Here is a 26,222-nt window from a genome sequence, read left to right on the forward strand (position 1 = left end):
CAATCAGAACAAAACAAACGCGGACTCAAAACACTATATATATTTTTAATTCTCCGGGGTGCTTCTACATTAGGGATTGAACCGTTAGATCTTCTGATTTTTTATGATCCAACGGTGAGAGAGTAAAGGGAAGGTGCTGATGCGGCTTCTTTGTGAAAAAGAGTTCGTGCAGGTGACACGCAAGTGCCAGCGTGGAATATTCGGATGCCAACAAGAGGAATTGAATATGGGAAGGGTCACGTGGCGGGCCCACATGAGAGGGCTTAAGTGTCATTTCAGGAGGCATCACCGGTCGGCCCACATGAGGATAGAACACGTGTCGAGATATTTTTTCTGCTCAGCCCTAACAATTGCCCGTGAAATAAGCTGTACAATGAATCTATCCCTTTTAGCCCTTTCCTTGTCTTTTGTCTTCGATCGTTTGTTTATACCACAGATTGAATTGTAATAATTAAAAATTCGTTTCTTTTTTTTCATTTAAATATTTATAAAAGTTATTATTTTCTTTTTATTTTGCGCTGCTCGTCTTTTTTTCTTCATATTTTTTTTATCATTAGTAACAATATCAATTGTAGATAAATCGTCAGTTGCAAATTTGTTTCTTTTCATCGCCTCTTTTATAGTTTAAATTATATGTTTTAGTTTAATTAATAATTTTATTTAGTCTCATAAGTTATATTAAGTTCATTGTTTCCTTTACCCATACAAAGCAGATTTGTGATGGTGCAATTGGATGAGATGTTGCATCTCTACAGCCTTTCGATGTTGGTTAATGGTCTTTTCGCTCTAAAAGGGGGATTGACAGAAAGTTGTCTATTGTCACCACTCTTATTTAATATTGTTGTTGAAGGCCTAAGTGTGGTATTGAAGAATGCTCTCGCTATAGGGCTTTTTAATGGCATTGCAACAGATGAGGGGCTTTCGTTATCACAACTCCAACCTGTTGACGATCTGATCATCTTCGCCAAGACTAGTGAGGTACAAGTCAGAAACATTAAGAGGGTCCTTAGATCTTTTGAGCTGGTATCAGGTCAATCTAAAGAAGACAAATTTATTTGAGTTAGTATCTCGGATAATGTTTTGATCTCTCTGACAATTTCTACTGGATGTTGTAAGGGATCTTTTCCTTCAAATTATCTGGGAATACCTCTGGGTGCATCAGCAAATAACATCTCTCTGCAAAAATCGGTAGAAAATAAGTTCAAGGATAGGCTTGCTAACTGGAAGAGCAATTTACTGTTGACAGGAGGGAGGCTGACTCTAATCAAGTCCGTATTGAATAGTCTTCCTGTATATAAATTATATATAAAATTTTATTCCTGTGTAATATGATACATAATTTTTTTTTTGTAATGGTACACAAATAATTTTCAAGTATTTTTATGTGATTATACACATTAATTCGATTTTAATAAAATAGGCACACGACTAATACATTACTAATGTCTTTTCGTTTTAAGTTTATTTATTATATATATACATAATTATATACAAAAACAAAAAAACTCTTGATTTACTTGTTCTCTAAATCCGTATACAATCAAAAATAAAATAAAATTGATTATATATGATTAAACTAAAAATTAAATTTACAGATGTATTTTTACACTATCAAAACTAGCGTATAACGCTGTATAAATGGATCAAAGCTCGCACTTTTTTTTTTGAATTTATCACTTAAATCTAATATTGATCGATTAATCCATATTAAATTTTACAAAAGTTCACTATGAGGACGATCCTCCTAGAACAGTTTACTAATCGAATGTCTTATCCTATTAATTCATCTTGTTATTGGTAAGCTAACATGAGTCTTAATTAAAAAAGAATCATTTACCTGATTTAACGCATTCTACACTTCAAGGCAACAGCAGTAACGCTTTAAGCCCTTTGTTGACAAGACCAGAATTCAAATCACGTTGATGTAATCCACTCTCTAATTTGTAACTTGATTGGATGAAAGAAAAATCTACACTTCAAAGATAAAAAAAAAATAGAAATTTTACAAGAATGAAGTCAACAACTCTTCATAAAAACTCAACGTTTCCTTTTTGTTTTGGTAATTCAACCTTAACGGTAGAAGAAAATGGAGATTAATTACATTCCGATCAAAACAAAACTAATACTAGGAAATCCTTTTTTGCTTTATATCAAACAAGACAGCCTCTGAAACCTTTTCTAAGGGCAGTTTCATCCAAATTTCTCCCTATGAATACAATCTTGTTTGTTCTCTTCTCATGAGGTTCCCATGTTTTCCCAGGGCAGCCATCCAACATCGAATGCACCCCCTGCAATCGTAGCCACAGTTTCAGATGACATTAAAGGAACAAATGGTAATTAGAAACGTGGGTGAATGATAGGCACCTGAAGAACATAACGCTGATCGGAGCCATTCACACACAAGACTCCTTTCATTCTATATAGGTCCTCCCCTGTCTCTTCCATCAATCTTTCAAGCCAATCATCAACCTGCTTCATCCACATTCAGATGAACTAATTTCATCGACTGATGCAAGTTTATTTTCCGGTATAAGAATGATGGTTACACCTGTTTGTATTTTCTCAATATTTCAAATTTTCAGCTATAAAATCTACGAGCATAGACCACCTCAATCACCAGGCCCTAAATTTACAACATTACAGCACAACACACGTACAATTTTATCAGGCATATTGCATCCTCCCTCCAAATCCTAAGTCACTTATAAATTGTGATAATTAGAAGTAATTCAACCACTTCATGCTGAGGAAACTGAAAAGCTGCAGTTTTAGAAAGTATTTCTTACCTCATCAAGATCAAGGGTTCCCTCGGATACAATGCTAACACTAGATACAGCAGCATCATGCACGTGATCATGATGATGCTCCTTATGGTGTCCTATAAAGTCCAAAAATAAAATAAAGATTAAAACAAAATTAAAGAATAAATTTCAAGATACCATAGACATAACTTTATGACAGAACAGATGAATTAACAGAGGACAAAGTTATCCACAAAAATGAAATTCCACAATATCATCAATATTCCAGCCCATTGTTCTTAAAATTATCTCTTATTATGGACAAACGAGGAAAATAGGCAGGAACAAAGGAAAGAAATAGAAAAAGACAACATACTACTATGTGTGTCATGTTGATGGTTGCCACGGTGAGAATCATCTACATTAACTTCAGTGTCAATTCTGCAAAATAAAGGATTTTGAACTTTCAGAAAAGATACCAGATACACAAGTGAAGAAAGCAAGAGAGTGAAGAAATATTTGAATACACCAGGAGAAATAATTGCAAAACAAGTTGTTTTCAAATGGTCAACTAGTGAAACATAAGTTACCTATCAAGATCATATCCTCCAACCCCCAAAACAAAGTCCATGTCGACAACTCCAAATTTTGCTCTCTTGATTTGTGCCATGCTATTAATATGCTGGAAAGCATAAAATCATAAATTTTAACAAACCCAATTTTAGCATAGTGCTAATAAAAACAGAAAACTCAGCAGAGAAAAGAAAAACGTGGTGCTAATCCTTTCCTTAATTTACAAACCAAGGCAAGAACAAAATTCATAGTAATGGAAATAGGAAATCTGTACCTTGATTTTATCAGTCAGTTTCTCCAAGTCGTCCTCAGTGACCAAGTCTATCTGCATAACAATTGAAGCAAGTAAACAGCATTACAAATAGTAGAGTTACTAATATCTAAAAGGTTATGTCTCATATTTCAATATGACTACAGTAGAAGATCAAGATGCACATAGAAGACTATATCAATTGAGAAACATAGAAATCAAAGTTCACCTTGTTCAAAATTATACGGTCAGCATAAGCAACCTGCTCAACTGCCTCATTCACAACAAATCTTGGTTTAACTTCATTCAAGTGCTTCATAGAATGCTTTGAGTCAACTAAAGTGACAACTCCATCCAGTTTCACATAACGTGAAACCAGTTCATCAGAACAAAAAGTTTCGATAACAGGAGCTGGCTTAGCAAGGCCTGCAAGCACAAGCAACAACTAAATGAAGTGGAGAAGCTTTTAGCAGGTTATTGGATGCATTGAATAGGTGGCCCGCGCCGACAATTTATGCAGACATCATTTAAGAATAAAACTTAGCAATTTGCATCATATATCATAAACCAAGTAACTCAAACCTGTAAAACCTAACTGAGAACCAGGTGTTACCTGTAGTTTCTATAACAATATGGTCAAATTTGTCTTTTTTGTTCTTAACCAGCTCCAATAGCATTTTAACTAGATCTCCCCGCACCGTACAACAAATGCAACCATTGTTTACCATGACAATGTCTTCTTCAGATGCAGAGGAATGACTAGCAACCAATGATCCATCAATATCAACTTCACCAAACTGCATTGCAATTAATCAAATTTATCACTGAAATTACCTTCACAAAATCAGCAGCAATGGTTCTCCTCTCTCTCCTCGTTCTTTTTTTTTCTTTCTTTCTCGGGACAGATATCATATTGAAAAAGAATAATTCCTCAGCAATGAATTCTACTACGTTTAACCGAAAAATGAAAACCTAACCTAGAAGCATGCAAATCTAAAACAATCGCTCCCAAGTACCTCGTTTTCGATAACAGCAATTCGTTTTCCATGTTGTGCAGTTAAAATATGATTTAAGAGAGTAGTCTGCATTCAGTCAAAAAAAATCATTAAAAAAAGGGGAAAAAGAAACTGGAGATGAAGTCAAGAAATCAATAGTAAAACGGATTAGAGACCTTTCCAGAACCGAGAAAACCAGTGATGACGGTAGCGGGAACACGGTTATCGGAGGCAAAGGCAGGAGGTTCGGACGAAAAGGCTCTTGAGTTTCGGGGAAGAGATTTCAGAGTGAGGAAGTGAGATTGCAGGAGACATGGTAGAAGAAATTGACTGAGGGTTTTAGATGCATTCCTCGAAATCAAGAATCTAGTTGCCATCATCTGCGTCTCGAAAGCTCTGGACAAAATGAGAAACAAAGATATATGTTAAAACCCTAGTAAGGTTTTGACTTTGAGTTCGAGGCGTTTATATAGCATGTTCTTTCAAAGGAAACGCAGATAACAAATTCTATATAGTGAACTTTATAAATTTATTAGCTAAACTACCACAAAGGTCACTTTTGTTTGAGTTTCTTCTTACTTTGATCAATTAAGTTTGAAAAGTAATGTTTTAGTCGCTTACTTTACTGACTTGTTACATTTTAATCACTGAACTTAACACTCTCATTAAATTGATGACATGCATATTAAAAGAATAATTAATTTTTAATTTGATCTATAAACTTTCGAAAAATATGAATTTATCCTCAATATAACAAAGGTCTAAACTTTAGGAAAACCAGCAATATTTGTTAGAGTTTTTATATAATTATCGACTTGAAAAAAATAAATGAATTCATTTATACGATTATTTATTCTACTTTATTTTGTGCATTATCCTCAAACTTGATATCATATGTAAAAGTAATATATTGCAAAGTAAATATCGACTCGTTGATTACCGATGATTTTATTGAATGTAAGTAATATTATAAGATCAATTAGAACACATCAAATATTTTATATTAGTTGGTAATCTAAATATATCCATAATTTATAAAATTATCTCGAGTAAATAGTTTAAAATAATTATTATATTATCTAAAGCTTAAATGGAAAGATAATTTGTCTTGATTATCAGTATAATTAAATTTATGTTTTGTAAATACTTTGATCAAAATTTAAAAAATCAATTTACCTCGCTCTTAATATTTTTGAATTAATCGATAGTGTTAACAATCAGTCATAATAACTGAACCTCAAGTTTTATCTTTGAGGATGAGTCAAGATGATTTACTATACATTATTTGGGTTCACTCTAATTTTAGGAATTACGACACTTCTTGTTTTACGAGCTTCATAGGAAATTACTCGAAACACTAAATCAATATCGAGGTTATTAGGGCTGTAAATAAGATGAGACAGATCGCGAGCTACTCGAGATCAACTCGGTAAATGCTCGATAAATATTTGGATCGAATGGACTCGACTAGAACTCGAGCTCTACTCGAATTCTTAACGAGCCGAAACGAGCTATTTGATACTCGACTCGAAAAGCTCGTGAGCAGCTTGAAAATATAATATATTAAGATTTTATTTTTAAAAAAATAAATTATTAATAATATTAACATTTATGAGTTGATTTTTTTAAAATACAATAAGGCTTTCATGTATTTAAGGTTCAGATTCGAGTTTGAGGACTCAATATTGTTAAGTTTAAGATTTTTTTTTTCATTTCGAGCCTTTTCGAGCTGCTCACGAGCTTCAGTTCAGGATTTCGAGTTCGAGTCGAGCTTAAAAATTTTAAGCTCGCGAGTTTTCGAGTCGAGACGAACTCCATTTCAGAGTTTTCGAGTCGAGTCGAGCTTAGCAATACTCGAGCTCGACTCGGCTCATTTACACCCCTAGAGGTTATAATTAAACTCGGTCAATTCTCTTAGGGACTTTTAATCCTAGTTGTAAAAACTTGAATGAGTTGCTCACTCTCACAGTGTTCGATTTAGAAATTTCATTTCAACTTATTTTTTTATTGAAATAAAAGACGCTAAATTTATTTAAAAAGAGATGATAATATTACAATAAATTAGTCACATGAGATCATATAAAGACCATACAAGAAAAAGCTTAAAAATCCATTTAAAAAACCTCAAACATAAGATAAATACAAACAGATCTGACTACATTGGCAAACGAACCACAATAATGGATCAAACTATTAAAAGACCACTGTCAATCAGCAAATCAGAGTCGAGCTTTATGAGAAAACTATATCCGTATGCAAACTGCTTATCCAAATTGTCCAAAGCAGAGAAGATCAATAAGATAATAAATAACATCTTAATCAGTCGATGCATTATCAAATTGAACCCTAAGAAAATTAAACGAAAAAATGTCAAACAACAAAAAATTTGACAAAAAACAGAGGGAAGCGTGAATTCCCTCTAGAAGCTTGCTTCTTGTTTCTTTGTTTTCTTCTTTATTTGGCAGGCGACGACATCAGTTTTGATGTTAGTCGTCGACAACATGTATTCTTTTTTTTTAATTTTTAATTTTTAATAATTCTTTGTCTATAACACATTTTCATCCGTTATTTCATCTTGTTGAATAGAATGTAACAAATTATATAATCTCTCTCCATCAAGGACAAGAAATAGAAGTCTATAGATATTGGATCGATCACAACTTCCTTTTTGGGATCAAGATCAAAGAAATTAGGCACACATATTTGACTTTTCTAGATGAGAAGCAATTCAAACAGTGATAAGAGAGAACTAGTTCAAATAACCCTTATACCTAATCTACAAACGATGATCAGTCATGTTGTTGTATAACGTGACATATATTAGGGAGGCTCTCTTCTCTTTTTGTTTCTTTTTCAAGCTCATCCTTCTGTCTCATCTAGACCAATACTGAAAATCTCTTGAGACAATCATGTTAATCAGTATTAAAAGGGGTGAATAAATAATTATCAATAAAGCTTCCTCATTCCCCACCATCTAAATCGTCGTGAACTGTCACCCCACGTTTTGTTCATTAACATTTTTATTTCGGTTTTTCTATTTATGGCTGTTGATAGTGCTATCACCAATGTGGATAAGTGAGGATATTCAAGAGGACCTGCTTTACGACTTGGAAACATTAAGCTACTAACAGATGACGGATCAATGCAAAAATCTAACAAATATATATATATATATATATATATCCCAAGTGTTGAAAAACACATCTGTCCTCTCAAGAGCTGTTCGGGTTTTAGTAACGAGGACCATTCATTCATTGGATTTTAGTAACGAGGAAGGTGAGAGCATTGAGAAGCAAGATCGTAATAAGGGGAAATAGCCACAAAAGCTTGCTCGTAATAAGGGAAAATAGCCACAAATAGACTTCTTCCATTGTACCTTGGTTGACTGCCCCGTCTGTGTTGAGCTTGATTACCCCCGCTTTGGGAGTTCTCCAAATAGACTTCCTCCCTCGATAGCTCATGTTCTTCTCAGGTCCCTGAGGATTTGTGAGAAAGGGGCCATGAATGGCACTGTGAACATGAAAAAGAGATGAGCAGCAAGTAAGAAAGTATAACACTTGTATATTGATTGTGAAAAGAACTGTGTATGGAATACAAACTTCTGCTGTTTATATACAACTTATAATGTCTAATATAAGCCTAACTAACAACCCTAACTGCCACTAACAACTTCAAGAAGCTCCTAACTACTTTACTAACAACACCATGCAAGCTAAGCATTCATACGCAGTGCATACGCAGTACGGGCACAATTGTTGCTGACTCAATATGCTAACAGGATTGTTACGAATCACACGAGACCAAGACCAAGTCGATCGAATAGGATCCGAGGCCGACCAGATTTGACCATTAAACACCAAACTATTCTTTTGCTTCCATAATCTCCAGATAATGATGCCGAAAACATGTCTCCAATAGAACGCCGTATGGTCAAGCTTGGAATTCATACTAAGGTTGACCTTTAACCAATCACACAGTGGGGCAGAGAAAAATTTTGGCACAAGAGAAATAGGAACAAGCTGCTGCCAAATCAGCTGAGCAGAATGACAATCACGAAGCACGTGAATGACAGTTTCTTTGGTAAATCAATTTAATATAATTTTATATATATATATATATATATATCCTTAATTTTATATAATCACATACATATTAGACACTTATTTTACAAAATTCTCTAGTATCTTTGGTATGTTAAGAAGTATGTAAGCATCATATTTTTAACACTATTTATTTAACGTTTATATAATTTATAATTTTATATTTTTAAGATTTAAAGTTTAGAACTTTAAACATTTATTTTATATGTTTAACATCCTTGGTATACTTATTTTTATATAATTCTTCCTCTTTATTTATTTAATATTTTTAAACCCTGTAATAAACTCAATTTATCATTTTCGCCCCTATCGTATTTCCACATCAATTTAACCCTCAAAGTTGTTCAATTATATCATTCTATACTCTATCTCTAACTTAAAACCCTAAATTGATAACCCTAACCCATAACCCTATAACTTTAAATCCTAAATCTTAAACCTTAATCTCTAACTTAAAACTCTCAATTTAACTTAAAACCCTAAATTGATAACCCTATAACTTTAAATCCTAAACCCTAAACTTTAATCTCTAACTTAAAACTCTCAATTTAGTGCTTTAAGTGAGGGATAAGGTATAAAATGATACAATTGAGCAACTTCGAGGGTTAAATTGATGCGAAAATACGATAGAGACGAAAATGATAAATTGAGTTTATTACATGGGCAAAAGTTACCCTTTCACCTTAATTTTTTAACACCGTTTTTGGAATAAAAGAATATTATATGTTACATTTGGTCTTTAAACTTTTAATTAAATATATATTATAATAATTGTAAAAATAATTACTTAACTATTAGATTTATTAAATATTAACAACAAAAAAGGATATATATATATATAACATGTTAACAAAAAGATTAAGGATGTATAATGCACCATTAGTACCTCAAGGCCCCAGTTTCAAGTCGCTCCATCAAAGCATTTTTTTTTCTGTCCTCAATAAAAATAGGTTATATAACAGTTGTAAACCATGTCCAAGTTGGCTTGGCTTAATGGTTGAGGCGTGTTTTACATTTCCACAGTACATAAGTTCGAATCTTGGTATGCTGAATTCTCAATTTATTTTCTCACTTAACGAACTTGTGAGGACAGGTGTCATCCCTTGATTGGGTGAGAAATAAATAATTATAATTAATAAAATGTATAAGCATTGAGAACCAAATATAAAATTATGTTAATCTTTTAACGACACGTCACAATCTTCGTTAAATATTAAAGGTTAATAGTCTGATTGAATCATTTAAATAATTGAATAATTCGATTAATTAAATCAAAACATCAGTGGTTAAAGTGGGGGACAACAATTAAGTGGTCGCTTATATAATTTACTTTAATAATAATAATTGTAATAAGTCTCGTCCTTATAATTTAATAAGTTAAAATATAATTTTGAAAATAAGTTCAACAATTTAAAAAATAATTTTCTTAATATCAAAATACAAATAATAATGCAAGACGTGAAGATATATGAATATAAAGTCATATTCACGTCTATTCTATAACTTGTAATGGGTCTAATTTTTATCCCAATCTTTACCCCTCCACTAATAAAACATGCATCCATCCGCGTTCAATTGGTTGCAAAGTTTGGTGGGGTCCCGACAAAACCCGTCTTGTTGATACCCATACCTTAGGATTTATGGGCTCAAAATGGCTCGAGAAGCCTAATTAGAACCCCATTTTCGAACCAGTGAGCAAGTTTCAGAACTTTTACTGTGACTAGGCTAAATTTCGAAACTCTTAACCTATTTTACATTTTGAAATACCAGTTTTAAAACTCAAAATTTAAATCCAAAAATTCCTTCAAAGCACCCATTTCACTGGTTAAATGGAATGTTATTCTTCCTAAAGGAATTAGATTCGAACAACTATATCTATAAGATGTGTGTTGTCAATTGACTAAGAAAATTTATGAACATATATCATCTTATAATAACCACCCTAAACAATTCAAAAAAATAAGTCCCCAAGCACATCCTACACATCAAATACATATATTAATGAATTCAAGTGAGTTTTGCACACAGGTCTGAGTTTTGCACACAGGTCTGTACCTTTTTTCTATTAATAGGCATCACAAAAACAAGTTAAGCTACCAGGAACAACAAAACAACATATTTAAGCAACAAAATCACACATTACAAACAGATAAAATGAAATCAATATGCGAAGTACTGAGATTAAATTAGGTTTTCACTAAAATTACAAGTTTAAATTCAGTCGTTTATTTCATTTGAGGAACTTGCAGAGATGCTATGAAAGAAACAACTGCAACAAAATTTTATGTGAGAGATACAAGTAACGAATGAAAGGGAGTTTTCCAATTTGATAATGATCTTATGTCAGAAACACAAGTACCGAAATGAAGGGAGTTGGACAATGATTTTATGTGAGAGACACATCACATGAATTTTAAGAAATTAATTTAGTTCAAGTCAACGCAATCATCACCATTTTGGGACAATGATTTTGCTAACTGCATATTGGTGGAAGGGGAGAACTTTGGGGGGAGAATCATCAGCGGCTCATTTCCGCTCAGTTTCTGAAACGCCATTCCCATTGTATATCCCAAGGCTCGAGCAACTGGAACAGCAACAGCATTCCCAATTTGACAATACCTATAAATTTCACAAACAAAATAAGTTTATATTCGCTCAACTTGCTTAATCAAAAAATTGGTAAGTTCATTGCATTTATTTGTGTCATATTCTGACCCAATCAACGACTGCATTTTTCAATATGCAGAAAGATATCAAAGCAATGAGATTTAAGGGGAGTAAAACTCGAAGATAAAAAATTTGACTCAACTCTTAGTTTCATAAACTTGATTCGAAAAAATTTCAAATAAAGTTCAGGTTATAAAATAGGACTTGAATAACTTAAATTTTTTAGTAATTAGTGGATTGGTTTTTAAGTTCGAGTCGAATCACTTAACTCTGTATGATATATGTATATCACATATGAAAAAATATATATGTATATCGTATATGGTTATAAAGGGCCGTTTAACTTGGAATCAATTAGTAGCATAATATTACAAATATTTACAATTAAATTTAAATAGAGACTCGAACAACCCAACTCGAATTTAATTTCATAAAATAGACTAGACTCAAAAAAATTTCAAATAAAATTCAAGTTATAAAATAGAACTTCTCAACTCAACTAACTCGAATTTTTTTACTCTACTAGATCGAATACTCACCCCCTAATGCGATTTGCTCTAAATCTAAAGAAAGAAAAAAACACAAATCCCTGAGAATAACAGCACTAACATGCAAAATTAGGTTGCTAGGACAAGGAAAATACACTGCACATCTTTTTCCTCTGTTCAATATGGCTTAGTGACATGCAGCTGATATAAAAGCTGTATAATCTTAAAAGGATATCATTAAGTTAATTTATTTAGAACAAAAGTATCATACCTCTCTTTAATTGTCCCGCAGAATCTATAATAATCAGGAAAACCTTGTAATCTTGCATATTCACGGATCGTGAGGACCCGGTCTTGCTCCGGATGTAATATTGCCTATACAAGTCCAAAAACTCACAAGCAAATCCAAAGGACTAGTAAATGTGTAATCTTAAAAAAATAAACTAGTGCAAAATCAAACCTGGCTGTGACAGCAAGGATGAGTTACAAGAGTTGGCACAGTCTCATCCCACCATAATCTTGCAAATGGTCTGGCTCATATATCGATTACATTAGTTCCATTTTTCACCTCTTTTTATTATTGACGATGAGGAGTTGGCTGAAATCAGAAAGGCTGTTGAAAAAACTCTAACCTTTTAGATTTTCCTTGTTCAAAGGTAAAGACGTATTCTGGTATATAAAAATGAAAGAGAATCAACATCAGCAATAAATTTTGCCACCTAGACGTAGAATTTCAGTGTAGAGAAAATGCATTGTCATTTCATTCCCTTTCTGCATTAGATTCATTTAAAGTGCTTTCCAATTAAAGAGATATAACCTAGAAACAGTAGCTGTTTCAGTAAGTTTGCAAAGGAAAATGAAAGATGAAAAACGAAAATGCCTCAATGTTGTGATTAGGGCTAGACGAGACAGATCAAGGCTCAATAAATACTCGGATCGAATGGACTCGACTCGAGCTCGAGTTCGACTCGAGTTCTTAACAAGCTGAAACGAGCTACTCGATATTCGACTCGAAAAGCTCGTGAGCAGCTTGAAAATATAATATATTAAGATTTTATTTAAAAAAATAAATTAATAATAATATTAATATTTATGTATTGATTTTTAAAAAAAAAATACAATAAGATTTCATGTATTTAAGGTTCATGTTCGAGTTTGAGTTTGAGGCTTCAATCGAGTTAAGTTTAATTTTTTTTCTTCATTTCGAGCCTTTTTGAGCTGCTCACGAGCTTCAGTTCAGGATTTCGAGTTCAAGTCAAGCTGGAAAATTTTAAGCTCGCGAGTTTTCGAGTTGAGTCGAGCTCCATTTCAGAGTTTTTGAGTCGAGTCGAGCTCAGCAATACTTGAGCTCGACTCGGCTCGTTTACACCCCTAGTTGTAATGCAGTCATCATATGTAGCAGTTCTCGGCTTTACTAAGTCTACAGCCATTCAGGCACAAACTCAAACAAGCATGCACTGACATAAGAAGAGGATGTAATGTTGCTCTCGTGGGAAAAGAAGAAACTCACCAATGGTTTTCCGGATGGTAAGAGCTGCTTTTCCTGTGTTGGATCCCTCTGGACCACATTGTCTGCTCCGACAATTAAACCAGGGAGGTCTCGAAAATTTGCCCCCTACATAAACAATTCTAAATTAGAAAAATATCAGAAGGGCAAAATGGTGACAATGTCGATTGTTATAAAACCTCTCTCTTTGGAATCAGACACACTCTAGTATAATCATCCTCAAATAACTTAGTAGGCCGATGGTCATACAAACAGATCTTTATTATTGTGGCAATATCCAATGCAGAACAGGTCATCGCTGCAAAGGCAGGAAAAAAAGGAAAAATGTAAATGGAAGATAAAATTAGAGGAAACAATACAAAGGGCCTATGCTATGCCCCCTCTCCTCTGTGATACTCGTACAACAAACGGATGATGTGACTAATACTATTTGGTTCACCCAGAGGCAAAACAGGAAAAACAGAAGCAACATTTTAAACAGAAGTAGTGCTGCCTTACTAGATATGCTGCATAGGCCCACCTCTATGCCCATGCTTACTATTATGTAGAATATCATAAAGAGAATACTTTTTTGAGTATTTTATTCATAAATCTTATGGGTCTATATACAAGTATAATGATCCTATAATAGGTAACGTAATATCCTACATTAATTATAATATATCTATCCTAATATTTTGCCTACATATCTGTAACATTCCCCCTTAAGTTGAAGTATAGATATTAATCATGCCCAACTTGTTACATAGATAATCAATCTAGACCCCATTCAGAGTTTGTGAAAATATTTCCTAGATGTTCTCTAGTTTTCATATAGCCGGTATTAATCAAACTCTGTTGATTCTTTTCACAAATGAAAAGAAAATCAACCCCAATCTGAATATATATAAAAAAAACATTTGATCCTAGTATGACCATGATTCCCCTATAGAATTCCAAATCCAAAAGCAAATTTCAGAAAATGAAGAACTTGTTCTACGACATTCCAATGATCAGCAGTTGGTGATGACATATGTTGGCTCAACACACTTACCGGATAAACGATATCAGGACGTGTCACATTAAGATAATTCAACTTTTCGATAAGTCTTTTGTACCTCTCAGGACTTGTAGATATTTCACTTTCTTTGGCTATTTGTAAATTGGGAACCATTAGAGTACTATATGGTTTGACACTCAATTTTTCCTACTTTGATAATAAAGCAAACACATATTTCCTCTAAGACAGAAAGATCCCTTCTTACTCCTACCTTCAACTCTTACAGAAAATTTTTAAAAATCCCAAATCTTTGGTATAGAACTAAGCATGAAGAAAGGACTTCAGAGACAAAATTCAGCTAAATTCATTACCAGTAATTACAATATCAACTATATATATACAAATAACAAAATAATACCTCCATCGAACTTTTTATGGAAAATAAAATGATTTGACTTGCTCTTTTGCACCCTAAACTTCTTAACTGTCTATCTAAATTTCACAAACTAAGCTCAAGAATTTTGTTTCAAGTCATATAAAGATTTTTCAAACTACGTACTTTCTCAAACTCCTCTTGAAGACCACCATGAAGAAAAACATTCTTTATACCTAACTGATTTCATCCAAAGACTTTTTTATCATTTTTAACAACCAAAAAAAGAACACGTTTATTGATATAGAACTGGCATAAAAAAGAGATCATCTGGCATAAAATCTTATAAGAGCCTAACAAATGGTCTATTACTTCGGTGTTAGAGAACCGCCACTAAATATTCAGATATATAGACGAAAAAACAAATAAAGCAACCAGTTATACAACAAGAAATTTAGTCATTGAAATATGCGATGTTTCCTAAGGTAAATGTCCAAAAAAATTACCATATTTACTTGATCGTATATATCTTTGAAAGTCGGTTTCAGGAGGCTTTTCATATTTCATTTCTTCGCGAGCTTCATCATTTGCAACCTGCAAATCAGTTAACTAATTAAAAGGAGCAGGGTACGGCTGAATATCAGAGGTGGCTGAATCAGCAAAACAAATATATGATAACTACAGGTGGAAGATCAGAAATGGCATCACGGAGAAAAAGAGCGTCTTCTATTTGACGGGGTTGGCCTCCAGAATAAGCAACTGTATTGCGCTGCACAAGTAAGATAAACAGAATTATCAGGATGGAGACTGCTGGTAAAAGCATTCTAAGGAGAGAAGAGAAAGAAAATAGCAACCTCAAACTCGGGAGGAGGCCAATATCTGATAATAACATCATGAGTTGGTAGTGGAAGCTTCTGCAGACAAAATCATAACCCCCCCCCCCCTCAAAAAAAAAGGGAAGAGTAAACCACACGCGGTTAGGTCACCAGCAAGACCAAAATCATTAAATTTACAGGTGATAGCACTACTTCACAACCAGTGACAGTCGAGGACTGCTGTATCTCGATTTTATGCAAACAAATTAGAAAACAAACCTCACTAGGATGTGCACCCCACAAAAAAACACGCAACCGAAATTGAGGAAGACCATAACAACCAGCTGCAATTATTCCAAGCCATGCTTGATATTTCATATGTACCAATCGACTTAAAGCATATCTTCCAAGAGAAGTCTTGTCAAATCTCAGAATATCAACCACGTTTTCCATTAAAACAAACTTAGGTTTTAGGTATTCCACTATGTCCATGAAGACCACTATTTGACGATTTCTTTCATCTTCCAGTGGAGAATCAACATTTCTATAGCGATTATAGCCGCTTATCCCTTGGCATGGAGGGCCACCACAAATAACATCAACATCCCCCTGATTACATTAACTCATTAAAGAGAATCCATTCATAAAAAATATCCCTAGAAACCTCAGTTTAAACATCCACCAGCACATTTGATTAAAGAAAACTTACACGAAGTGGTAAGATTTTGGACTTAAATCCTTTTATCACAAATTCCTGAATACATTCTTGACAATTGCTGAGAGATTTAAATGAGTAAGTAAAATAATAACCTAATTCAATAAAGGAACAATGACAGCAATTATTTTACCTTAAGCCTTCAATTGGTTCCCAAGTATCATCACTTTCACCATAACCCTTCCAGCGGACCTAACAAAAAAGCTATGATCATATGCCATCTTCACCAAACTATGACATGAAACAAAAAATGAAGACTATGAATAACAGTAGAATAGATTGATACAAAAAAAATCAATTAGATAACAAACAAAAACTCACTAAAGGCATGAAAGGAACTACCATCACATCGTATAGATGAAATAGACCACCTTAAACTTTAGACCACGGTTGCCTGTGTTGCAGGGATCGCCATAACAAATATCAACAAGACCAGAAACTTTGAGTTCATCAGAAGAATTGGCATCTTCTGCAGGACTGTCATTATTTCCGACTGCTTCAGAGGTTCTGGATCTTGAAGGATGTGTTCTTTCTACATTGTCAACTCCATATCGTTTGCAAAGCTTTTCCCATTCCTTCAATAGTCGAAGAAAATCATCGGCAGCTTCATTCCTGACCTAAATAAATGGAAAAAAATAGTATTATCTACCTCTTAACAGTTTTGGGGCATGCCAAATGGAAGTTGCAATTTGTAAAATACAAGGTGGTGATACTCACATGTGTCCCTGTATGATTTAATTTCAAGCTTTTGCATGCTGACTTATCACTGTCAATTGACCATTTCTAAAATACAGAATGTAAGATACATAGTATGATAATTTTATTGTTGAATGAATCACAAAATAACAGTTTATCATTGATTGGATGAAAGTACCGTCACTAGATCAATGGAAGACGCTTTTGCACCGAGGCATAAACCGGTTGACATTCCACCACAGCCAGAATAAAGATCCAGTAATGTCAGTTCTGCCTTGTAAGTTCCAAAACTAGGAATATTTGCTGAAAAGGCAGGAGTTGTAGGGGAAACTTCCTTGCTGAAGTTTGAGGAACTGAAGCTCTTGAAAGTTCAATCTGAATATATATAAAGGTAGATATATTAGCACTGTGATAATCATTTATCACTCGTTTCACTTGCCAGGTTATGTTTCCAAGGTCACCATCCCTCGTTTCTCTCAGGGAACAAATATAGAGCTAATATGGCAGTTAAACTCCATTACGAGCACAACAAGAAGCTTACCAGTTGGCAAGGTGCGGAATGTTGAATAATCCACACAATATTCCATTTCAAAATAGAAATAAGATTGGGGAAGATAATTAGATTTTAAACCTAACTGCAACAAGTTATAGAAAAATAAATAAATAAATCCAAAATTCCCAACAACATAGTTGTGAGAATGATCAAATGAAGTAGAAAATTGTTAAACAAAATTTCTAAAAGCTATTCATAAACAGTTGAAATAGGAAAAGAGAAAAGTGACTTAAGAACACAAGAAGCATACCTTAGGTGATATTTGTGTAATACTAACTTTTGAAATAATGCAATCTATGGGATTATCGTTCATTACAGTAGAATAAAATAGACGTCTTTCGTCATGAAAGGCAGTCTCTTGTTTCATAACCTTTGCATCAAACACAAAACAGAAGCATCAAAGGTCAGGGTAACAAATACAGCGTGACCTAAAATAAATCTAAATGTCTGTACTTACAGTATCTTCAGCTCTATAAAACCACTGGACTCTAAAATAATTTTCACTATCTGTTGTTTTAAAAAATTCTAATATCCTGCCAATGTGGTGTTTTGCTTCTTCACCCTGAAAAAATCCTTATCCCATGAGAATGTGCTTGCTTCATTTGTAGGATTATTGATATTTAGAAGTGCCATTGGTAGACCAGCAAAAATGATTAGAAGAGAGACCACATAAACCTGATTTGCTTAACATAAAATTTGAGAAGCTCAAGGTATATACACAGATTATAAAGCACACCAACGGTTGATCGCATTTACCTTAATATAAACACAATCCCCAAGATTTATGGTACATCCACCAATTTCAGCTTGAGCATAATGGCATTCCACGTTCCAAATTATCCTGTCTTCATCGTCCTCGACACTATCGCAATAGTAACAATGATTAGAAGGACAAGAAAGAATTTGAGGTCAATCCTAAATCAGGATAACAACAACCACCAAAAAGAGGGAGATCATAGAAGGCTACTTACTCCAATGAAATGCTTTTGCTATTGGATATTTTATTCTGCAAAGTACAAGATATTGGCAATCGGCATTGAAATAACTAAAATGCAATGTGGGCTCAATTTACTATTATTTCTAGCTCATCCCACAGATCATTCTCTGTAAAACTAACTGCTTCTGAAATATGAACAATATAGCAGTAAACTACACACAATGATGTCCAAACTATATAGGAGTAAAAACCAGATGTATAGTTACTTACCATTGTATCAATGTTGAATACTAAAAGATGTTATAATGCGAGCCAGTTAACGTTCAAGAAAAATAAAGGGATAAAGGGGTGTCAAGCAACATCAGAAACAATAGGCAAAAGAATGGACAGAAAATAACATGAACATGCAAAACAAAGCAAAAACTTACGGCCACAGCCCAATCAAAGAAATAGCAGTTGCCCGTTTAGTTCATATCAATCACCTTCATTTCATAACGCCACCGCCACCTTTCTTGAGCTTCATCATCAGGGATTGGATTGCCTATAAATATGGGATCAGCTTGGGTTTACTATTCTTTCCTGAAAGAGACGAGCCCTTGTCCATCTTTGAGAATTTTTCATCTGAGGTTACCATATCTGATTCTGTTGATGGGATCTTAAATTTCTTAGAAGGCTGTTCATCACATGAATTGGATAATCCATTGGAAGAAGTGTTCACTTCAGCACTATCACCTCCAGCCAATAATTTAGAACATGAGGAAGGTGTCTTCATCTGATTTTCATTAGACATTTCCCTTCTATGTTCTCCAAAAGATGCATCATTCCCATAATTTTTTGCAACCTGCACGAAACTGGGAGAAACTTCAGAGAGTTCCTCCCCGGAAAAGCCCATTTCATCCATATCCAATCTTCTAATAGAGTCATCACGGCAACCATTTTTAGTAGCCTGACTAATTTTCAGAGTTCTTCTTAATTGCGTTTCAATGGGAAGTCTTGGGTTAAGATCTTGAAATTTTCTCAAAGACCTATTACCACCACGATATTCAGTCTCCGCCATAAATCTAGGAGACTTTCTCATATGCTTTTCAGCAGAAAAGCTTGAGTCATTTTGCTTGAAAAGAACAGCTCGGGAAGATCTTGTTTCAGAGTAATAACCTTTTTCAGAGGATTTAAAGATAGTTTTTGAAGAGCGGCCCTTGGTTTCAGGTGGGGCTGAAGTCAACCTTGGAGATCTCCTCAAACCCATTCCATTGATTCTTTCAACATACGTGATTTTAACCTCTTTCTTTCCACTGCAGCAGAAAAAAGAAAAACAAAATGTTAGGAACACACAAAGTAAAGCAAGATAAACCATGCCGGCAATGTCATGAAAATGCAATAGTGATAGAAAATAGCAATTGCTACTCACTTTAACTTGAAGCTTAGACTTTTGGAACTCTGACTATGCATAACCCAAGAACACGAATACACACAAATGAAACAGATGTTACACAACACTAAAAAAGTTTTATCTTTCACTTGTAAAACGTGAAAAAAACACAGATGAAAATAGTAGCAGATAATCAAAGCCATCCATTAAAAGAATTATGAAGCCATAACGTTTAGATAGAACTAGACCCACATTTAACAATTCCGTTGACCCAAAAACAACTACAATCAAAACCTCAATTAAAATTGAAAGTTGAGGCCGTCTTCTCAAAAAATATGTCTAGCGCCAGTTTACCAAACTCAACCAAGCAAGTGATAATCCCAAAAGACAACGCTGGCAGAACCCCAAGCTTACCTTAATTGACAGCCAATGTTTTAACAGTTTTTCGAAAACCCAGTTTTACTCGGGAAGTGGTCAACGGAATTGAACAAAACGTTATTTTTAGGCTAAACTACTAACAAATTAGAGAATAATTAATTTTCTTGTTAATGTAATGGTACAAATTTAAGAAATTCAATTTTCTTTTTACGACTCTAAGTGATATTAATTGTACTCAACATTACACACTTGAGTGAAAATGAAAAATAATATATAGATATGTATTGAAAATATTTTATTATGTTATATGTATGAAAATTTTCTATAATAATAATAGAGTAACAATAATAATCTGTTGTTAAAATTAAATTACATTATATTTTAACTTTTTTATTTTTCCATAAATTTAGAAAACCTCTTTCAACAAAAAAGAAATAGAAACCATCAATCAATTTATAAATAATTTTCTCGTTTCAAAAATTAGTAACAAGGAAACTCGGGATCAATGATTGTACCATGCAAACTAGAAATACTTTTCTTGGATAAAAATGGAGATTAATGGATCTATTTATGTACAGCTGTGTTTTCTTAAATAAATTTAGAACCAAACAAATCTGAATGGAAAAATAGTATTTTTAAATAAAAGTGAAAGAAAAAAAGGGCATTGGTCTACCTTCGCGGGGAGAGAGAGAACTTTTTCATTTTCAGACGCAGCTGAAATGAGAGGAAATCTGGGCGACCTTCCATTACTCTTACTTTCCTTAATTTTTGTTTTGTAACTCACAGTTGTCCCCAGGTTTGCGATCTCCCGCACGACCAACGCTGAACTTCGCCGCGACCTTCTATGGAAGCTCCGGAGCACCATTTCTGTCTCGGATTTCCTCGAAAACAAATTCCGACCCTGTGAGAGGTGTAAGAGCCTAGTGGATCTTCTGGGAAGAAGCTCGTTACCGGCTGAGGAAGCGGCGGCGATTTCTTCCGTGAGACAAATATCTAGAGGCGCTGGCTGCTCTACATTATCGTGTCCGCTTGTTGTGACCAAAGCAAGACAGCAAGATTTGGATTCATCCTCGGAATTTCCTTTTGGCTTCTCCATACATGCAGAAACAAAAGTGCAGGTAATTTCGATGATTACAAAGATAAAAGAAGATTTGAAACCAAACAGAAAATTAAAAAAATTCAAATGTGGATGGAGTGGAGGTGGAGCGCCAGCGGAACTGTGGAAGGCCGCTGCATCGGTAAGCTGGGAATCTGACTTCACTCACTCACTCTACTCGATCTCCACTAGTTCAAAAAACAACGTTCGTTGTAGGAGTATTTCTTATTTGTCTTTCTTTTATTATTGACATAAATAAAATGATGGTGTTACGTTTGAAGTATTGTTCTTGGGTTGCACGTAGAGATGCACAGAAGTTGGATTTTAATTCGATCCGGATCAGATAAAAATCGATCCGGTTTTTTCCTCCAACCCAAAAATCGGATTTTAAAAAAACTGGATCGGATCCTAATCGGTTTGGAGGGCCGGATAGTATAACCGGTTTCGGTTTGCAAAAAAACCGGATTTTTTTCGGATAAAAAATCGGTTTTTAATCCGGTTTGAAAAAAACCGGTTTTTAATACGGTAAAAAAATCGGTCGTTCAATTTTTTCCCAAACCGGTTATACTATCCGGTTTTTAAATATCCGATCCGATTTAAAAAAAACCGGTTTTTCCAAAATCCGATTTCGGATATTTTTTTAGACAAAATCAAATATTCGAATTTTTTTGTGCACCTCTAATTGCACAGTTATCAGATCAATCATGTAAAAAATGGTTTGATGTTGAGAGTAGGGTTAATAAAATTCCACTGAATTAAAATTAATAATTTCTTATTCGGATTCGAGTTATAAAATAAAATCTGAATAGCTCAAATAATTTAGTAATTAGTAAATTAATTTTTAAGTTCGAGTTGAATCATTTAACTTCATATGATATATTTATATTGCATATGGAAAAAAAATAAAGAATCATATATGGATATCTTATATAATTATAGAAAATCGTTTAAATTTGAATCAAATAATAACATAGCATTATAAATGTTTATAGTTAAAACTAAATAGAAACTCAAACAATTTCACTCGACTCAAAAAATTTCAAATAAAAATTGAATTATAAAATATGACTCGTCAACTTGATTAACTTAATTTTATTTGACTCTACTCAACTCAATCAAATACCCACTCCCAACCAAAAAACAATATGTTTAAATTTTATAAATGATGAGTTGATAATTTTGTTTATACTAAATGATATTGATAATTAGACTCATCACGTGACATTAGTAATTAAAGGGAATAATTTTTTTTAAGAAAAAAGTATTAAGTTCAGTAGTTACGTTTTTAGGAGGTGTATATCATCAATTATTAAAAAATAATGTGAACAAATACTATTTTGCAATTTGAGATTAATAATTTATTTAAAATTTATTCGTTTCTTCTATTATTAAAAAAATATACGTTATAAAAGATGAGTTATATAAAATATTTAATCTAATCTAATTTAATCCATTTGTTTAATAATATTATTAATTAATTTAAATATTTTCCAATAATTGTTTAATATATTGATGGTGAGATAAAATTAAGATTTTATCATGTGTTTCTAATATATTAAGAAAATAAAAATATAAACGAGAAAAGATATATGACTACTCCTAAGACTCGATATTTTTATTTTATTACTAATACATCAAATAATTATTTCAGTTAATATTATGATTATTTCAGTAAAAATACTAATTTAAATTTTATAATAATATTCTTACAACATTAAAAAGCGTCATATACGAGTTAAGTAGGTGTTTATTTCGCACACACAAAAATGTGATACTTTAATTAGAATAAGTAATAGTGTTAATTATTTTAACTAAATAATTATAATAAAATAAAAATTTGAATTTAAATATAACAAAGAGATTATAGCTAAACATTGAATTTAATAATTTTATAGAAACATACGAATAAGATACATAAATCTTATATGAATATTTTTGTTTGTACTTAAGCTTGATGGGCGGGAACTTCAAGTTCAAAATTTTAACTCGAGAATTCCAACTAAAACTATTTTACGGTAAACTAAATATTTAATATTTAAACTATCAATTTTGTTTCATTTTAATATATAAACTTTCATTTGTTCCAAAATCATTTTTAATGTTTATTTTTGATTTCATTTTGGTACATCGTCGTTAAAAGTTTAGAAACTGTTATAACATAACATTTTTTTATAAGTAAATTACATCATTCATCACTCAACTATCTTCTCACTTCTATTTTGGTCATTGAAGTTTAATTTTTTTAATTTAATTACTTGACTTTTAAATTACTCCTAATATAATCACTCTAACTTTCAAATTTATTTTTTATTTTAACTATATATTAATAAAATAATAATAAGAAATATCATGTCAAAAAAAATTATTAATAAAATAAATTAGAGTGATTAAAACATGAGTAATTTGAAAGTTGAGTAGTTAAATTGAACTTTTTTAAACTCTAGTTACCAAAATAGGAGTGAGAAGATAATTAAATGATAAATAATATAATTTACCCATAAAAATACTACATGCAGGAGTTCCCATTAAGTTTTTAACGACAAGTACTAAAATAAAACAAAAAATAAACGTTACATATGATTTTGAAAAATATAAAAATTTAGATACTAATACAAAATAAAACTGATAGTTTAGGTGATAAACGTACAATTTACCCATTATTTTAATACATTTGATTTTGAAATTTGAATATCAACCTTTCTGTCAGTTTCTTAAAGCTTTATATATCAATTCGCCTATGATTTTGGTAATCTTTATACCAACTTGATTAGTATTTGTTTTTTCTTCTTTCATTAAGATTACAAAAATTTGGAAATATTTTTCAAATTGAGACATATCTTAACAAATTGTTTTAACAATTAAATTAAGTTATAATTTGTGACACTAAACAACATCAAATATTAATATGACATTATGTATTGCAACTTAATTTGAAATTAATATATCATGTCAAATCATGTATTAATTTAAAAATAAATTTTGAAATTATGTTTTTAGGTTTGTGCCATAAAATTCAGCACCACAAAGGAGAGAGCAGAAGCAGGCACCTTCCTCTTTCATGGCTGCTGATGAAAGATTCTATGAATTTAAGCACAAAAATTGAGCTTCTTCATCACCTTCGCGTATGCGGCAGGTACTAAAGCGGGTTGTCTCAGTCTCCGTCTTGATTTTTTCGACTGCATTAAACAATAGACTATTACTACATTACAAGATGAGTTAGAAGTGTTGAGATAATCTTTATGATAAGAAAATAAGCAAAGGTATATTATTGTATTATACTGGTTGAACTTGAATGAAGAAAATCGAGATGAGATCTCATGATCTCCAATACTTTGTGTATTGGTGACAACCATCTCTAAGGTATCGATTATAAGATTTATCCTAGATTTTCCTTGGCTACAACCATTTCATAAACTGTCAAAGGTAAGAGCTAGGTCTCATAAAACAACACATAAACATAACAGAAAAAAGAAAACATGTCAAAGGAAATATACATGCATGCATTCACAATTATACAACCGCGTCATGTCTCTTGGCCAGCCATAATCATGTGCCTCTGCTATACATACCCCAGATCATTACTCCATATCAATAAGCACAATTTTGTTACAGTAAAGGCACATAATTCCTCTGAATACCCCTCTAACATGAAGTCCTAAAATTCCTGTTTCTTTAAAAGAAAAAGTAATGGACAGCTAAAAACACACCATTTCACTCCCACCATCACATCACAGAGGTATGTGCATATGCACATATACATTCATAATCGAGTATGATACGTGTCTAGCACGATCAGCAAGACGGCAAGCAAATATGGAAGGTTGAACTTTAGTAGAACGGTCAAAGCCATCCAAATAACTGGCTTCGTAAAAGTAGCATTAAAATCTTTATTCTTTAACAATGAAAGATAAAATGATTTCCTTGGACTCATAAATAACCCTATTCGAAAGTCCATCACATAACATGCATGCTACACATCGACTCTGTTAGACGGAGGCATCTACAATTGTCCTAATTCTTTATAATACAGTACTTAGTAACTATTCATGACCAACTTGTTCTTGCTGATTGCTTGTCTTACAATCAGAATTTTGGTAATCACTAACAGTGCATTGGGAACTATTGACGCATAAAATAAAGCAATTTTCCAGCTCAAAAAAAAAATGAAACCCAAAATAAGAACATTAAACGGGAAGAACTGGAACAACACAAAAATGACATTACCTTCAAATGTGCATTATGATTTTTGCCTTCCCTCCAGCGACGAATATTGCCATCATTCAAAGTCCTAAACCTGGACTTATAGGACCTAATCAAATTCAAAGTAAACCATTAACCAAATAAATATATAAAAAAAGTTTTCCCCAAAACAGAAAAATAAACTACGGAGAAACTTACGAATAAGGTTTCATCTTAATCTTCTTCAGTTTGGAAGTACGGGGAGTCATGGGCTTCCTCCTCTTTGCTCGCTCCCTTGACGAAACATGTCGGACTTGGACCAACTATTGAAAAATGAGACCCATAGTTTAGAATCTTTATTTAATCCAAGTATAAAATTTCCACACCAAATGAAATGCAAAGGAATCGAAATATTACAGAGAGAAGCAGTGGTGAACAAGGAAAGGAATTGATGGCGAGAAGAGGTGATCCGACATTGCTATTCAGGAAGGGTTTAACGCTCCATTTGGTGGAACAAAAATGGATAGGAGGAGTGGAGTAATGGAGAAGGCGACGAGAAACGGAAAGAGAGGGAGGATTTTGGGTGGATTGGAGAGCCAAACAGCGGAGCTTGGTGCACAATCTCTGCATCGTTTAATCTTGGTCCCAGGAATGAGAAAGCAGTTTGGGGGTTTACGTTGGGATTTAGGGATTACGGAAGTGCCCGTTCGGGTACTGGGATTAGCGTGACCTGGATATTATTAGAGGCTTTTTAACGAAAATATTTGTTTTACAATCTTTATTTATTAAAATGTCTCGTAACAGTCAACTG

The 26,222-nt window shown here is 32.9% G+C and overlaps 2 protein-coding genes and 1 pseudogene across 3 annotated transcripts; all 3 read right to left on the bottom strand.

Moving 5' to 3' along the window:
• Positions 1-2,095: 2,095 nt before the first annotated feature.
• LOC120164164 (COBW domain-containing protein 1-like) lies at positions 2,096-5,015 on the bottom strand. The gene is made up of 10 exons (XM_039173918.1): positions 4,736-5,015; positions 4,581-4,646; positions 4,178-4,361; positions 3,794-3,990; positions 3,589-3,639; positions 3,332-3,423; positions 3,118-3,182; positions 2,787-2,878; positions 2,365-2,469; positions 2,096-2,288 (listed from the first exon to the last, which is right to left on the bottom strand). The coding sequence occupies exons 1-10, from the start codon at positions 4,937-4,939 to the stop codon at positions 2,151-2,153; spliced, it is 1,194 nt and encodes a 397-aa protein (XP_039029849.1). The 5' UTR covers positions 4,940-5,015; the 3' UTR covers positions 2,096-2,150.
• Positions 5,016-10,965: 5,950 nt separating this feature from the next.
• On the bottom strand, positions 10,966-21,439 carry LOC120164346 (annotated as a pseudogene).
• Positions 21,440-24,243: 2,804 nt separating this feature from the next.
• Positions 24,244-26,136, bottom strand: LOC120164179. 2 transcript variants are annotated; one of them, XM_039173934.1, is made up of 4 exons: positions 25,829-26,135; positions 25,631-25,734; positions 25,457-25,541; positions 24,244-24,408 (listed from the first exon to the last, which is right to left on the bottom strand). In XM_039173934.1, exons 1-4 carry the CDS (start codon positions 26,039-26,041, stop codon positions 24,319-24,321), a joined length of 492 nt encoding a protein of 163 aa, XP_039029865.1. In that variant the 5' UTR covers positions 26,042-26,135; the 3' UTR covers positions 24,244-24,318. The 2 variants fall into 2 exon arrangements, with proteins under 2 accessions (XP_039029865.1, XP_039029864.1); XM_039173933.1 differs by lacking the exon at positions 24,244-24,408 and adding an exon at positions 25,096-25,215 and having other exon boundaries at positions 25,829-26,136.
• Positions 26,137-26,222: the final 86 nt, after the last annotated feature.

Source organism: Hibiscus syriacus, unplaced genomic scaffold, assembly GCF_006381635.1.
Source record: "Hibiscus syriacus cultivar Baekdansim isolate YM2019G1 unplaced genomic scaffold, ASM638163v2 tig00111506_pilon, whole genome shotgun sequence".
NCBI lineage: Eukaryota > Viridiplantae > Streptophyta > Magnoliopsida > Malvales > Malvaceae > Hibiscus > Hibiscus syriacus.

Excerpts from the sequence above, each read along its gene's own strand:
- LOC120164164 (XM_039173918.1), bottom strand. The coding sequence starts at position 4,939 with ATGATGGCAACTAGATTCTTGATTTCGAGGAATGCATCTAAAACCCTC. Across the intron at positions 4,647-4,735 it reads GTTTTCTCGGTTCTGGAAAG|ACTACTCTCTTAAATCATAT; the intron begins GTCTCTAATCCG and ends GACTGAATGCAG. Across the intron at positions 3,991-4,177 it reads TATTGTTATAGAAACTACAG|GCCTTGCTAAGCCAGCTCCT; the intron begins GTAACACCTGGT and ends TTGTGCTTGCAG.
- LOC120164179 (XM_039173933.1), bottom strand. The coding sequence starts at position 26,041 with ATGCAGAGATTGTGCACCAAGCTCCGCTGTTTGGCTCTCCAATCCACC. Across the intron at positions 25,735-25,828 it reads GTTCACCACTGCTTCTCTCT|TTGGTCCAAGTCCGACATGT; the intron begins GTAATATTTCGA and ends ATTTTTCAATAG. Across the intron at positions 25,216-25,456 it reads ATCATAATGCACATTTGAAG|AGTCGATGTGTAGCATGCAT; the intron begins GTAATGTCATTT and ends TCCGTCTAACAG.